Source organism: Camelus ferus, chromosome 10, assembly GCF_009834535.1.
Source record: "Camelus ferus isolate YT-003-E chromosome 10, BCGSAC_Cfer_1.0, whole genome shotgun sequence".
NCBI classification, from domain to species: Eukaryota; Metazoa; Chordata; class Mammalia; order Artiodactyla; family Camelidae; genus Camelus; species Camelus ferus.
The window spans coordinates 48,068,844-48,084,978 of NC_045705.1; the positions used below are offsets into that span (position 1 = coordinate 48,068,844).

Consider the following 16,135-nt stretch of genomic DNA (forward strand, 5'->3'; position numbering starts at 1 on the left):
TGGGAAGAAATCCTCACAGCTGTCCATTGTGAGCTTGACATAAGCCAGCTCCAGCACACCATTACTTTCAAGTATACTTTTAAGAGGTATTTTTCACTAAAGCTGCATCTGAGGATACCATTTACCATGAGTTTACAGTAGAGCAAGCCAAGGGAAACTGAGTTCCTAGGGCTTTGGAAATCTTTTGATTTCTCCCTAAATCACTCAGAACCTGATCCATTTATGCAGCTATGAAAGCAATAAAACTTTCTATGCACTTTTAATAGCTGAGAAAGTTTTTATGGCATGAAACCTTGGGAAGTGAGAAGTTAGTCCAAGACATAATTTAATCAGAGAATCCAAGACACATTTTATATGATTTTATTTATTAAAGAGTAAAACTAGAATATCCTTCTAGTATATTCTGTCCAACTATGAAGTTCATTTAAAAATTTTTAGAAAGAGCAAATCCAACTTTAACAAAAAAAAAAAAACCTGCAGGGCAGCTAAAATACTCTGGTTCTCAAGTTTTTTAAAAAATTAGGCAAGATTGTATAGTGAGAGTAGAGAAAGCAAGATGAAGTGAAATCGCCATGACAACCTGTCATGTTAGCCATTATGCATTTCAACACCTGCAACTGAAAAGTCACAGAAGTCAAAAAATAAAAACAAAAAAGACTCCCAAGGACCACAGCCTGCCTGATGATGTTGCTAGAATATTTAGCCTTCTGTTCATTTCACGTAAAAAATAAATTAAGTATAAATAGGGAGGTGAGGGGGCTGGAGTGTAGGCAGGTGTATTCACAGGTATATACGAGGGGGTTGAGAATGAGGCCGAAAGCCTTTCCTCTCCCACACTTGCTACACAAAACTCTCCTCCATGTTGCTGCAGAGTAAGAAAGAGTCCACAAGCCGGGGCTGAACCAGCTGCTGGAAGTCAGAGTCCTGGAGGCCTTCAGGGCAGACCCCGGCCAATCTCCGCAGAGCAGCCTGGGGAGAGAACAGAAGAAATCAGATTGGGCCCTGCTTATGTGTAAGTATTTCCCTCAACTGCCCTGAGAGATGTATTTCAGAAGGTGGCTCATTTACCAGCCAACTCGGGCTGATCATCACCTTGACACTTTAGTGATCTGGTCCTTTTGGTCACCTGGTCACCATAGCAACCTTATCATGTGGTCACCAGGTTTCATTTGTAGCTTGGTCACTGTGGTGGATATCATCTGAAAGTCTTCATGATCTTAATAATGGTCTTGCCTTCTTGGTTTTTCAGACATCTTAGGAAACTGGTTGTTCTAAAGATGTATTATTTTAAGGATTCGGGTCAATTCAGTGACATATTTAAGTTCACAATTTGTTTATCCTAGAGACTTGAACTGCCAAAAGCATCAGTGGAATTATATTCTTGCTTCCAGGTCCCTAGAGGAACCTGAGAACAGCAAGGACTTTTAATTTATCCATAAATTCAACAAGGTCTTGAGTGAAGCAATTTTGGGATGGGAAGGAGGGAAAAGAGAGAGAGGAAGGAAGGTCATAAAGTTAAAGGAGATGGAAATTCTGCCACCAAGATGTGGATGAAGAGGAAAGAGGTTCAGACAGAATGAAACCACTGCCCAGGTCCCCAGACACTGAGGGTTAAACTCTTTCCTGAGTCCACTATCCTGTTTTCTGTCCTTGTGCCCTTGCTCAGCTCTTCCCCATGCTGCGAAGCCCCTCCCCACTCTTTCAGCAGTTACATTCATCCTACAAGGCCTGGCCCACTGTTACCTCCTCTGTGAAGCCTTCCTTAATCCTGTGAAGCAGAGACAGTCTCTCCCTGGGCTGACCTCAACCATCTCACTCTTCTGTCTCCCACACTGACACTCTGAGCTCCCCAAGGGTAGAGACTTTTATTTTTCTCTGTCTCCACAGTAGGTAGAACAGGGCTTAGCACAGGACCCAATAAATGTTTGTTGGAAAGTAAAAAAGAACAAATGAAGTGCTTAGGGGTTCTCCTGCTAGAGTAACCTGAAACTAAAAGTGAGCTGTGCACTTACCTAGAGCACTGAGGCAGTGCATGCTAAGCACTCAGTGAATATTTATTCCTTCCCTCTTTTCTAGCCTGTACACAGCAGGGAACAAGGTGGGATCTTAAGGATGCCCCTCCCCTGGGAAACAAAGAGAGGAAGATCCAGCATGGCAGAAGAAGCAAAGAAGGAGGAATGCCAACTCTTCCTGAGTATCTATACATAGTATCTCATTTCATCCCTACAGGATACGGCAAGGTAAGTATCATGATCTTCAACTCAGAAATAAGTAGACTAAGGCTCAGAGAGGGAAAGTGGCCTTCCCAAGATCACACAGCAGTCCAACTCTAGGGTCCTCATACCTACCCACACACAGGCAGGATGCTGAAAGCCCAGAATACTTGGTTATGTTGAGTACAAGGCAGCCATACAGCTCAGTACCTAGACATGAGAGGTAACCTACTGCTGAGAAATTGCCAAGTTGGTGAAAAAGGAAGATGGCTTAAGTTGTTTGCTGGACTAACAGGCACTGCCATGTCCAAGCTGGATCAAGGAGAAGGGACGTGCATCTCTGGCACATGAACAAGGTCTGAGACTCTCATGGCAGGAAGGAGGCTCCAGGAGCCTGTCTCTAACTACTGTGTCCTGCCTCTCCTGGGGCATGATTTCCCCAAGGGTTAAAGGCTGAACTCCATTGTACTTTCTGATTCCTCTTGGCTCCAACTGGGAGAAACAACCCTATTGAGCTGTCACTGGTAAAAATGGAAGCAGGGATCCTTATCAGATGGGAGAATATGAGCCCATCAATGTATTTTACATCATCAGGGCTAAATATAAAGCAAGAGGGAGGGAAGGAAAAAGAGAAACAAAGAAATAGGTAGAAAATAGACCCATGAAAATAGAGCCATGAAAAGAGAAAATGAGATAGAATAAGAAAATAGCAGAGAGAGAGAAAAGAGACAACATCAGAAGAACAGAACAAGAAGGAACTATTAAAACAGAGGCAGGGATGGACTTGGGGAAGAAGAGAGACCAAGCAGGACAGGGAAGCTGGAGAGAGAAAGAGACAGTGTCCGAGAAAGAGCGAGCACTATGCTGGAGGTAACAGGAGGGAGGTTGGAGATGAAGAGGGAGTAGAGGAAGGGAAGGAGGACTGAGGTGGGTAAAAAGAAGGGGGAGGGGAGAGAAGGAGAGAGAGACACCCCTAAGGGAGGAGGCAACCTCTAGAAGGAGAGAAAAGCAGAAACAAAACACAAGAGAGAGAACTAGAAACAGAGGGGGAAAAAAACCCGCACACCCACACAGGCAAATGGATACCCTCATCTCCTCAGGGTCCCCAGAAAGTACGCAGGACATGAACCAAATGATTTCAGGGCACCCTCTCCTCAGAATCCAGGTCCTCAAAGGAACCTTCACCCTTCTGAAGCCTTTTTCTTGGCCTCTGCTTTCCTCAGAGGGTTAACAGCCAGTCTTGCCAGGATCTCATTCCCCAACAGTCTGCAAACCCCCAAGTATTAAACAAGCCCAGCGGCCCATTGACAGCTGTTTCATTAAGGAAAAATCAATTCCATTTGCGAGAGGCAGTCCGCGCTGCCACTTTCCCAGACTGGGAGATGATAATTGAAATGTCCTCCCGTCACCTGAAGAGAGCCTTCGAAACCAGGAAGAAGGATTGGGGAGGGGCAGGAGAGGGAGCCTCCAACTCCGTCACCAGCCCTGGCTCCAAGCGGCTCCCACCTCACCAGCCAGGGGGCCGCACTCAAGTGTGAAGCCCCCTCTGGGAGCCAAACCACAAACACCCACCAACACTGATGACTGGGGGCAAGGAAACAAGTCTATCAGTCCCTCAGTGAGGCAAGAAACAGTCACCAAGGTCCTAGGGAGATACAAGACCCAGAGAAAGTTCCAGGGTAGAGGAGGAGAAATACAGATCCTCTCCCATGAGCCAAGGTAGCACGACCAGAGCCACAAGATGTGGCAGCAAGAAAGCATGGCTGGAAACAGGCTGGTCTGGTCAAGAAGTCAAGACCTGCAGCATTAGCAGGCGTGTGTCTGAATTCCAAGAGCCTCCCTTAAAAACACCTAGAACACAGGATAACACAAGCTGCCTCCTATGGGGAAAACAAAGTCCAAGCAGGCAGGCCCGGGTGCAGACTGAGGACTCCCTGTCTCTGGGCCACAGAGAGCTCCCAGGAAGCCTCAAGGAGGAGAGGGATTTTGATCTGAGCCTTGAAGGAGGTGCTGATCGAGGTACTGAGAGAGCATTTGCTCGCAACAAGGGCCAAGGCACAGTGTCCAGGCGGCTCAAGCCCTCTGACCGAGCCCAGCAGGACAGGGCCTGGAGGCAGTGGGAAGCCTTCAGACCGCAGCTGGGTCAGAGCCAGGCTGTGAAGGACTGAGCACATGGGGTCATCAGCAAGGGGAACCAGGGAAGGATGGCTTATGGACGGGTCATGATTGCAAGCTGTCCTGAGGAGAGTCAGCCTGGCAGCCACACGAAGGATGGGTTCAGGAGGGAGGGCCTCTCTTCAGCCTCCAACACCCCTTCCACAAGGAGAAATTTAATCCCTTTTCTACCGGTAAGTCCTTCAAGTGATTGAAGATAGAGGCCAAGCCCTTCTGTATGCTTGCCTTCAAACTAATAATAAAAATGGAAAAGGAATCATAACAAGCCTGCACATCTGAATGGAGTTTTATCGTTTCTCAGCACTTCCTCAGGCCTCTTCAGTGACGCGCAGTTGCTGGCTGCCCGCGTTGTGACGATACGGTAGTTGGGGTCAATGATTATGTATTTGCCAGGAATTAACTCTCTCCATTTTACTCACTAGACCAGATGGAATTAAGGTCTGTGAACTTCCAGGGGAAAAAAATACATCTTTATATTTACTGCCCTTGAAATACCCTGTCCTCGGTTATGAATGTAGCAACAAAACAGGAAGTCTCCTGCGATGCCTACTACTTGCTCGTCCATAGAAATCAGACACTTTCACATCCCATTACAGCTTTTGGAGTTCTGTCAAATATCACTTACGCTCATTGCTAGTCAAGACTCCTTGCTAGCTTTCATTTAATGTGTTAATTTAAAAGTATGTGTGTGTGTGTGTGTGTGTGTGTGTGTGTGTATATATACATACACACACCATTTGTTTAGTCTAATAATTATTTTAATATGATTGTTTCCCTTCTAATTTTGCATATTTTATTTTGTACATTTAAAACCTAATACTGAGAAGGGGTCCATAGCCTCACCAGATTGCCAAACACAGAAAAATCGTGAAAGCTGTTCTGCATGTAGCAGAACAAAAGCCCCAACAGAGCTGAGATTTTTGTCTTTTTTCCCCACGGTTGTATCCCAAAAGCTTAGAAGAGTACATGGCCCGTGGAATCACTGAGCAAATATTCATTGAATACAATTTACAGCACTTAGTGGCCAGCCTAATGGCATGCAGCTCATTAATGGCAAAATCAAGACAGGTGGGTCTGACTGTAAGGCGTGCTGTTTCCACCACCGCACAATACCCGTCAGGAGTGCCCAGAAATGGGATGAGCTCAGTTTTCAGAAAAAGGACAGGGTGAGGAGGGGCTTTATGGTGAAACAGCTTGAAGGCCCTCTAGTTCTATCGCTTCTCCCTCATGGTCCTTGAGGACCCATCAGGACTTGGCACCCCCTCTGGAAGTCAGATGGCCTGTCTGTACAATGGCTCTCCTGCTCCTCCATGCTCCTAACTAGAAGCTGCCCTGCTTTGGGCTTTGGTACAACCCAGTAGGGAGAGGTATAGAAACAAGGCCTGCATTCCTCTCTGGTGCTGTCAGTACTTCCACAGTGGACTCAAGCATCAAGAAGTTGGGTGGGGACCTCCTGGGATGTGCTAGGTTCAGGGTGATGATCCTGGGGGCTGGCTGAATACTACCTGTCCTGTCCTCTCCTACTCCACAAAGGAGGAGGGAGTGACAAAGCTGGAAGAGCACCAGCAGAGGGGCTCCATCTAAGGAGGGAAAGCTTTCTCACAGAAGAAGACAGGCAGAAGACATCACAGCCTAGCTCCCACGCCATCACTAACATCACCCAGCATCCTGCCAGCTGGCCACTCTGGTCTTGACCTGCCGTGAAGATCCCCCAGAACCTCAAAAGTTACTAAAAATGTGGTAATGGGGGTTCCCTGGACCTCTGCCTTTCATACATATGACCTCATTTAACTTTCATCATAATTTTATGAATAAAATGGAACAAGTATTACTCTTATCACCACTTTAAAGAGAACAGCGGAAACCCAGAGAAGTTGCCTGGCTTACCCAAGCCCACCATGTGACACAGCCTGTTCTCCTGGCCCCTGGTCTGCAACCCCAAAGCCCAGGAAGGAAGCTGGGGCAGGACTGAGAACTCACCAGGCAGGCCACCAGCACCGCGTCACTGCTGTTCCTCTCTGAGGGCGAGCGGCAGAGTTCGATGAGGCGGGACATACCTGCGTGAGACACGGGGGTTGGGATGGGGCTGGCTGGGCCTGACCCAGAGGTGCCCCCGTCTGTCACACTCAGCCCTCTGCATGGGGCCCCGTGGAGACAGGTGGCCAACAGTTGGCAGGGAAAGGGGCTGAACTCCCCCACCTCCACTGAGGAGCTTGTTGGGGAGACTTTCTGCTCTCTCAGCTGTGAACAGACCCTGTCAGGGCCAGGATGAGCCAGAGCATCAAAACCAAACCTCTAAGTGCCAGAACCCTGGCCAGGACGGAGCTCAGCTGCAGGACAGAGGTGTGAGCGCAGAGGACACTGCAGGTCTTTCTGAGAAAGAACTTCCTGTGCAGGCACCTCCAATGTTAATTCAGTGCTACATTTAATATTTATATCTTTATCAGGGGAACTTCCCAGTACCTTTTTTTCCCTCAATTGCCCATTATGGGTCAGAAAATATATTGCAGCTAAAATTGTAGAAGACTACAGTTTGGGTAGATGAATGTTTCCTAAGCCTTTACAGTGGAAAGTGAAATAAATGACTTTGCTTTTCCATGCAAATTGACTCTTTTTTAAACTCTGAAAACAACCACAATGGAGGAAAAAAACTCATTATAAAATAGTAATAAAAGATGTGCAGACAGAGTCTGTATGTTTATCCACCATGAAGGCATTATGAAGTGGAACCTCTGCTGCCCCAGGACCACCTCCTGCTGCCCTCCGAATGCCTGGATGGTCGGCGACACCGCCAGGCTTATTCTCCTGCCTCGACCTGGCGTCCTTCCTTGGCCCTCATACCCAAATAACACCTCAGACCACAGCTGAAGAGTCTCCTCCTTGTTAAACATTCTCTGACCCACCCAGATAAACGAGGGCTACTTCTCTGTATGCTGGACATGCTTTGAGTGTCGCTCTGTGATATTCAAGCGCAATTTTTTCTTTCCATTGCTGCCACCACCCTTAGGCTGGAAGCCGCTGTGGTCAGGACGCTGCTATAATCAGTGTTATATGCCCAGCACTCAGAACACCTAGCAGAACACCTAGCCTAGCAAAGAGTGGGTGCTCTGAAAACATCTGTTGGGTAAATAAGTGACTAACTGAATAAATGAGTGATTTAATGAGTGAATTAATAAAGTGACTTAATGGTGGATAAATGAAGCAATAAATGAGTTAATGAAGGAATAAACCAAAGGATGAATGAATGAATGTGTGAACAAATGAGTGAATAAGGAAGCACATGAGTAAGCGGATAAGTGAATAAGTGAAGAAATGAATGAGTAAGTGAAGGAACAGGGTCCTCATTAACAGGAAGCTGGCAGGAGAGTCACCCTTCTGGCCAACTTAAACCTCTCTCGTCTCCTCTCTCTCGCTTCAGCCCCAGGTGAAAGGAAGCTAAGTCGGGGCTGCGCCGCAGGCTCCCATGCCAGCATTTCCCAGCACAGCCAGCCCTGCTGAGTCCTCCATCACCACGGCCACCATGAAATCACGGCTGCTCCTATCCCAGGTCCCCCACTCTCTGCCACCACCAGCACCACTTACAGCTCAGCCGCACGGCCTCACGTGCCACATCTGGGTCTCGGCTGAGACGGGCCAGGGTCACCGCAGCCTTCTGCTGGACTCGCTCGCAGGCCGCCACCTCGGCGGGGGTCCCAGACCTTGGCTTCTCAGATAGCATGCCCAGGATAAGCTGGACCCCTGGGTGGAAAGCGATGAAGAGCTGGTGCCACGCCAGCAGGGAGATGTCCTCTGGGGCCAGCCGGTTGGATGGCCACAGGCTCAAGCAAAGGCTGTCAGGACGACTCGGGGGTCTCAACCACAGGAGGAACCTGGGCAAGCCCACCTTTCCCACTCCTTCTGCCCTGGGGGTGTCTCTGATTCCACGTACCAAGTCACTCCACTTGGAAGGGACATCTGGAGGACACCCTTTTAAATTTTTTTCATGCTATTACTGAGCTTTGACTGCATACCTGGTGCTCTGCTGAACACACAGTAAATGCAGGATCCTCTAAAACACTCCCACTGACCACCTTAAGCAAAGGCTCTGGGCGCTGAAGGAATAGATCCCAAATGATACCCCTCAGCCTCTCAGTCTCAGCTGGCTCAGTAAAGTTTTTCATTATTAGCCCAATCACATAAAATTAACACAAAATGATGTCATTCGATTACTAATAGAGCAATGGGAGGTAGGGAATGTGTATGTGTGTCAGAGCAGCAGAGCAACCTGGGAGAAGGGGGCTTAACAAGAGCAGAGGCAGCTGCCCGGGCTCCCAGCTCACTCACATTAGCGTCTTTGGTTTCCAACCTTACTAATTGCTCCCTTATTTCTCAGTCATGGGAAGCCCTTGCCATTTCATTCCCAGCTGCAAGGCAACCAACCTGTCCCCCAGTGGAGGCTGCTATGATTAGCTTCCAGGCCAATGAAACCTGGCCCATCTCACCTGGACCCTGGTGATGCCCTCAGCACAAGGTGGGAGCAGGAGGAAAGAGATGCTCTCAGGCAAGGCATCAAGGGATCCAGCTGGCCCTGACCTACTCCCCTACCCTGCTCCCTTCCCAGGCACTTCCACTTTCTCCTGAGGCCAAATCCAATGTGATGGGAATGGTTTAAAGTTGGAACATATCCTCTGTAGGAATAGACTTTTGCTTTTAGAATCATAATGAAATCTCTGTCTTCTCTTCATCTCCCTAGTTAAAATAGTAAACTGCCACACTTCTACCTCGAATTCACCTTATCTCCTTCCTTGTTTTATTTTTTGCACCTGACATTCTAAATCTTCTTTTTCAGTGTCTGCCTCCCACTAGCATTGAAGCCCCACAGAAGCAAATATTTACATATTGACCCAGTCGCCCACATAAGCACACACACACGCTCATGCAAGTGTGGAGACCCACGTGCACAAATGTCCGTGCCTACACACGGGCCTTTACACAAACACAAAGACATACCGTTCTCCTGAATGATGTCAGAGGCACACTGCTCTAGGACAGACATGTTTGCCAAGATGGTCACAATCTGGAAAAGAGAATTGAGAGGCTAAGAAAATGGGCACACCTGAGCCAAAAGGTACTTTGTACAGACAGGTGAGCCAGGGGCTATAAAGTTTTCCTGTAGCCCATGACTCCTTACAGTCCATCTGGCCCATCCTTCCATGGTATTTTCTTCCGTCCTTATGGGCTTCTGCCACCCAGATGTGCTTTCCCAGTGACTGATGCCCATTCATCAGCACGTAGCCCTGGGATGGCCCCCAGAGGCCTCAGGACACCATTGGAGAGAACAGGGTCACCTGGGGGAAGGTGGAGCCTCCATCATCTTTCTACAGGGTCCCTTTGGCCTCAGGCCCTGAAAAGCAGACAGAACTGGCAGATTTCTGGCTAGCCCCTGCCCTGGATTAGATCCCCTCCATCCCAGCTCCTTGCCTGATACTGAACCCCACCTACTTTCAACCTGAAATGAATGGAGACTAAGGTTAAGAGAGAGATCATGACGAGGAAACTAAAGGCAGCATCACACCGCAGGCTTCAGGTCTGATGTGGAATCTGATGAGAGCTCATGCTCAGCTGTACTCAGAGGTCTGTGGCCCACAGGCCTCATGTATCAGTCATCACTGAGGGGCTCTGCCTGCCGGAAAGGGGTGGTGACATCAGGTGGACAGTGAGCCGTGGCTACAATCTTGTGGGCTGGCAGCCAAGAGGCCACCCCTTCCCCACCCCCTGGCATAGTCAAGGTTGCACAGAAAACTCACGGCATAAAACTAGATTAAGGAATGAGCCAGCAAGGGACCCGCTGCAGACCCCCAGTTCTTCAGGGTGCCAAACACCACGGGATATATTGGAAATGTGGCACCTGTGAACCCAGATGACACCCATGACACTGCTCCTGACACACATTTTAGCAAAATGAAAATCCACCCACTTTCGTAGAAGTGGACAGCACTCTCAAGTAGTAATTAAGAGAAATTAAAATAAAATAACACTTTTCCGTGGTGCAGGTTTCTCTCTCTTGAAAGGCTCCTTCAAAGCCTGTCACACTTTAGAACCCTAGGCCATGCCCCGACCTCAGTCAGCAGATGACAGTCCCCTGAGGACAGGTCAGGCAGCTAAATCATACGCAGCAACGTGATGTTTACCAACAGAGTGTATTCTCTAGATTTTAGTTTGTTCAATATTGGTATACTATGCTGGATAATAAATACACACAAAAAATCTCTTCTTTTAAATAGAAAGGAAAAAAGTTTGCCACATTATTAGAATCTTTATCTCCTCCCTTCCCCACTAAACACATGCTGGAAAGGGACATGCCTTCTTAGGCTGCTGTCCTTTCCAGTTCAGACCTGGTCCAGGGCTGGGCGGGTGAGCGTGATAGGTGGCTGGGCAGGGGAGGGACAGGAGATACCCTCAAGGCTTCATCCTGAAGGCCACTCTGTACCACCAGGTGTTTTATGAGGGGAGTGACAAGCTCCTATTTGCATTTTAGAAAGATAATAGGACTAAAGGAGATTTAGTCCTTAGAAGCTCTTTTCTCCCCTCTGTTTTAGGATTGTGAGTGTTTAGGGCTGAGTGGAAGGAGTTAGAAGAAAAATATGAGCGTGAAGAAGCAGTCAAAATACAGAATGTTCTCAAGGGGCATAAAGGACAGAGTCTTACGAGGAAGGATTCACAAGGCCAAGACTCTGTCAGGCTGCAGTTTATTTGGTCTTCTCTGGGCTGTGAGCACAGGGGCCACTCCCCTCCAACCATCACCAGCCCGGCCTCTGAATAAAGACGCCTGCTTGACATACAAAATGAAAAGAGAAGGAAGGAAGGAAAGAAGGAAGGAAGGAAGGAACGAAGGAAGGAAAGGCAAAATAAAAAAGGAAATCTTTGCAACATCAAGTTCATTACACAATTATTAGCTGTGCCACAGGCACAGGTAGGTCTTTGTGTCAGACTAATTTAGATCCTGTTAATGAAAATTACTTCCTCTTTACAGAACCTGTACCCCATGTGGTCTTCTGAGGTGCAGATGAAGTATTCAATTAGGCACAATTTGAATAAATGCTAATTATGCCCTGCTTTGAGTCCCCCTTTTGAAACATCCTTGTGTGCACCATGATGTAGAGGGAAGGGGAGATCAACGTTGCTCCTCCGTCAGACCTGGGCCTGGGGTTTTAGGGACAACTGGGTTACCTTGTTAGCTACAAGCTAGCAATGCTGTCAGGGGACAGAGTACAGGAGCCAGGTGCACAGTTTTCCCCTGGCCCAGGTGAGTTCATTCCTGTCTGATGATTTTTAATCAAGTTCTGTTCCTCCTGAGTGAGAGGGTACTAATCCCTCTGTAGCTATTTAGTGAATACAGAGGGTATCAGCCTTGGGAGAGGCCCTAGGGAAGAGGCAGGGTAGAGGAATGGCTAAGTGCAAGGACCAGCCTATCATTTATTTTCCATCGGATCTTGGCCGTGGTACTCAACCTTTCTGTGCCCTGGTTAATGAAGGTATATTAGTTTTCTGTTGCTGCTAAAACAAATTACCACAAACTCAGTGGTTTAAAACCACACCATTTTATCCTGCAGTGCTGGAGGTCAGAAGTCCACAATGAGTCTTATGGAGCTAAAATCAAGGCATTGATAGAGCTGCATTCCTTCTAGGGGCTCGAGGGGAGAGTCCATGTCCTTGCCTTTTCCAGTTTCTAGAAGCTGCTCACACTCCTTGGCTCCTGCCACCCCCACCACCATCGCTCTGACCGCTGCTTCCTTAATCACATCTCACACTCTGACTCTGAGCTGTCTGCCTCCTACTTATAAGAATCGCTCTGGTTACATTGGGCCCACATGTCTAATACAGGATAATAACCCTGTACCATGATCTTTAATTTAATCACATCTGAAGAACATCCCTTTTGCCATGTAAGGTAGCCTATTCACAGGTTTGAGGGATTAGGACACGGGCATCTTTGGAGGAGCCATTAGCTGGCCCTCTACAGAAGTTAAAGGTAATTCATAAGACTGTTACGAGCATTACATGACTTAATGTTTTGTCAAGCACCGAGAGTATGTGTTATAAAATGAATGTACTCTGCCCCCAGGCAACAGAGCCTGAAAGGGACCCTGGCCTTGAAAGACTGTGTCAAGTACTAACCAGTGCAACACCTCATGTTGTCAAGATGTGTGGCCAATGTGAGATCCCTCCCAACAGAGGCAAGGTCCCAGAGCGGGAGGAGCCTTTCCCAGGGGAGAACCCAACCAACTGTGTTCATGACTTTCTGTGGCATTTTAAAATCATTTTTCCTCTGACTTCCCAAAGACCTTAGGAAAACTGAGGCGAATAGCAAATGGAACCAGAGTAACAGGAAATCTCATATCACTGGTTCAAAAAGAAATGCCCTTGTGTGGTAAGAAGGAGGTCAGCAAAGCCTTCTGGTGTCAGTATATATGTAGACGAGAAGGTTTACTCTGTAAAGGCTTACTTTTCACAAACTAACCTCAGGCTCGTCTGCATCCTTTACAATGTCTCAGCAGTCAGCCCTGATCACACGCTGACCCTACCCTTGTCCCTTTCCTTTGCTATGTCATGAACACTGAAGACCATACCACTGAAAAGCTTATATAAAATAGATAAACAAGGTCCTACTGTGTAGCACAGATTATATATATACATATAAATAACTGAATCACTATACTGTGCACCAGAAACTAACACAACATTGCAAATCAACTATACTTCAATTAAAAAAAAAAAAAAAGACAAGTAAGGAGTACCTGGGATACCCAAACAGAGACAGGAGCTCTGATCTGATAGTACTTACAATACAGAAAATCTCGCATACATTTAATGAAAAGTTATGATTGCTTTTATGCTGTGTGGAAATTAGGACAAAAAGCCAAGAGTTCATAGAACTGTAATTGGAATTGTTCTTTAATTGCTAGATGGGGTGTCAGCCTCACAGTATTAGAGAGCATGTAGACGCCAGACCACTGTCTGTGGGCGTGGTTTTCCCTTGGCTGCGTAGGGAGGGGTTTCTGGAACAGATCAGACCTGGGTGTTGTGATCCTGGTTTTCTCTAAGCCTCTCCAGATAGGCAGAATATATATATGCACGTATATTCATACGCAAGTAAATGCATCGCTCCATATAGTGGCTTATAGTCCTGTCGCATGTTCTCTCTGTCTTTCTCTCTCCCTCTCTCTCTCACACAGTGGGAAGTAGGTCATAGACAGTGTGCCCTCCCTCCCTTGTCTGACCAAAACTTGAAGCAATCACATCCACTGCCAGGCCAGCTATAGACTTGGCCTCTTCTTCAGAAGCGGCCAACCAAGGATTGACTTCAACAAGATCCAGTGCTGAAAGCAACCCTGTCTTGTGTGTTTGCTCAGTAACATACACGCCTTCTGGATAGGTCAGTCCCCCTGTAACAGGGGCTCCTATGGCTGGAGCCAGTGTAGGGTCAAATGTATCAATATCAAAACTCAGATGGATTGGCCTCTGTCTTTTGCTAATCAGCAGAGAGACCCCTGGCCCGTTCATTATTGAGTATCCACTTGGATTCTAACTATTTTATGAGCATTATGCCATCTAACCACTATAATGACACAAGGAGGGAGGAAATATTAGTATCCCTATTACACAGACGAGGGAATTGTGGCTCAGAGAGGTTAAGCAGTTTGTCTGAGGTCACACAGCTAGGAAATGGCAGAATCAGGATATTCACTCAGATCTGTGTGAACCCAAAGTCTATACTGTTCCTACTATGTCATATATGTATATGATAAGACTTTATAAACTATAGGGAGCTTTTGCAATGTAAGTCAAAATTTTAATTGCTACTAACTGGCATTTCTGATAGACTCCTGGTATTCACAGAAAAGTCTCAGAAATGCTACAAAATCTGAACATTCTAAAATGCCAAGCAATGTGTCTTCATGGGAAGTGAATACACCATCACCTTTCACCTCTGTGAAAGCAATTACTTTCTGAAAGCTGTAAAGTCATGCTCAGTGGAAGTCTCTGCTGTGGATTAGACAAGATAAGCACATCCCTTTCACCCAAGGTTGTCACCACTCCACAGGCAGGGCAGAGGTGAGCAGCCCTTTTCCCCCAACCCTATTGTTACACGTGTAGCCAGGTTCCCTGGGCAGCATGACCCTAGAAAATACTTGCTGGGGATGAAAACACGGGCCACGCAGATGACTCATAAGGCAGGGAGAGTTTCTGGGTGGCTGACCACATCCAGCTCGCCTAGATTAGCAGATGGGGCTAGAAGAGCCCAGGCCCAAGGCTGCCCTCACCCCTGTCCACACTCCCAGAGTGGGTACAGGACAGGCATGGCCACCAAGGCTTCTGTCGGAAAAATTCCGTGAACTCAGCTTGCTAGGATGATGGAGGTGTTCTCCCTGATATGTTCAAACAGAGATGGACAAATACAGATCCGAGACCAAGAGGCTCTGCACAGCACTGGCGTCACTGGCAGAAGCATTACCGGAAGACTCACGGGCATTTAATCTCCTAAGTGTTTCAGGGGGCGGTGAGCACTTCAGAGTCTAATTCATCTTCTTTGTCTTCATTACTGAGAGCACTCTGATCACCTTAATCCTCCCTCTGCCGCAGGAAAGAGCCGTTTGTTTCTCTAATGAGTCCGCTCTCACTAGCTAAGTGGTTGCCCTGAGTCAGGGCAGAAGGTGAAGCCATTCTGAGGATGAGGGAGACAAGCCTGGCTCAGAGGTAGGGAGGGGGATGGAGGGGTGGGGGAGTGCAGCAGGAAAACGCCTGACTCCAGATTCAGAAAGAACTGCCCTCTAAGTAGAACTTGACCACATTCTCTCTCCACCTGAGCCCCCTCCTTCCTAGGAATCTGAGGTTTTCAAGAGGGGGCCAGTCACTCCTCCTGATGAAAAAGGGTCTCTGCACATAGAGCCATAGGATGTCTAAGCCGGCAAAGGCCATCCCACCTTGCAGATAAGAAAAATGCCCTCTGAAGGGTCCCCATTCAGGGCTGAGTACCACACATTCAAAGGCCAATAATAATAATAGCATTGACAGTGGGTTCCACTTATTTAATAGTTTCTCTGCACCAGGAACTGCACTAAGAGTTTGTATTCATTCGTTTATTCAATTCTTATTTCATCTCTGTGAGCTATGTATTATTCAACCCTTTCACAGATGAGAAAAGTGAGGCTCGGAGTAAATTGGCCAAAGTTGCATGATTATACAGCAGAGAAGCTTTGAACCCAGGTCATCTGATCCCCAAATCCCTGTACTTAGTGTCTCACTACTGGATCTTGTATGGAATGACCAGAGTTAGCTACAGGAGAGGCACTTAAAGGCAAAGGGACCTAAAATGTGTCAGGGAGGTAAGAGACGCAGCAACTGGAGGCATCCATCTGAAGAAGAGAAGAGAAGGAGCAAGGCAGATTGTGCAGAGTGAGCTCTCCAGCCCCATTTCCCACAGCCAAGGACTGTGACTCCCCCTCAAGAGCCTAGTGGCCAACGGCCAGCCCTGTGGGCCACCACTCATCTGTCCATACTGCCATACCCTGTCTCTGTGAGGGGCTTGTCCAAAGAAGTGAGATTAAACTGGAAGAGAAGTTGCATGAGTTACCATCTCACGCAAGACTTGGAAGGCCAAGCTGAGGATTTTGGCTAATTCACTATCTGTGCTTCTCCTTGGAACATCAAGTTTGAAAAATAATGATATTCACCACTTACGAAGGACTCAGGGACAAAGCACTGTA

The 16,135-nt window shown here is 47.4% G+C and overlaps 1 protein-coding gene across 6 annotated transcripts in view; it reads right to left on the reverse strand.

Moving 5' to 3' along the window:
• Positions 1-348: 348 nt before the first annotated feature.
• The window catches only part of INSC (INSC spindle orientation adaptor protein), a 122,340-nt gene continuing 106,553 nt past the window's right edge, over positions 349-16,135 (reverse strand). For 5 of the 6 annotated variants that reach the window (XM_032488964.1, XM_032488963.1, XM_032488962.1 and 2 more), the window contains 4 exons: positions 9,378-9,444; positions 7,971-8,126; positions 6,369-6,445; positions 349-969 (listed from right to left, as the gene is read on the reverse strand). In XM_032488964.1, the coding sequence (XP_032344855.1) occupies positions 841-969; positions 6,369-6,445; positions 7,971-8,126; positions 9,378-9,444 (429 nt within the window). In that variant the 3' untranslated portion in view covers positions 349-840. Of the gene's footprint in view, positions 970-6,368; positions 6,446-7,970; positions 8,127-8,159; positions 8,219-9,377; positions 9,445-16,135 lie in introns of those variants that run through there. The other variant, XM_032488967.1, reaches the window with a different exon arrangement.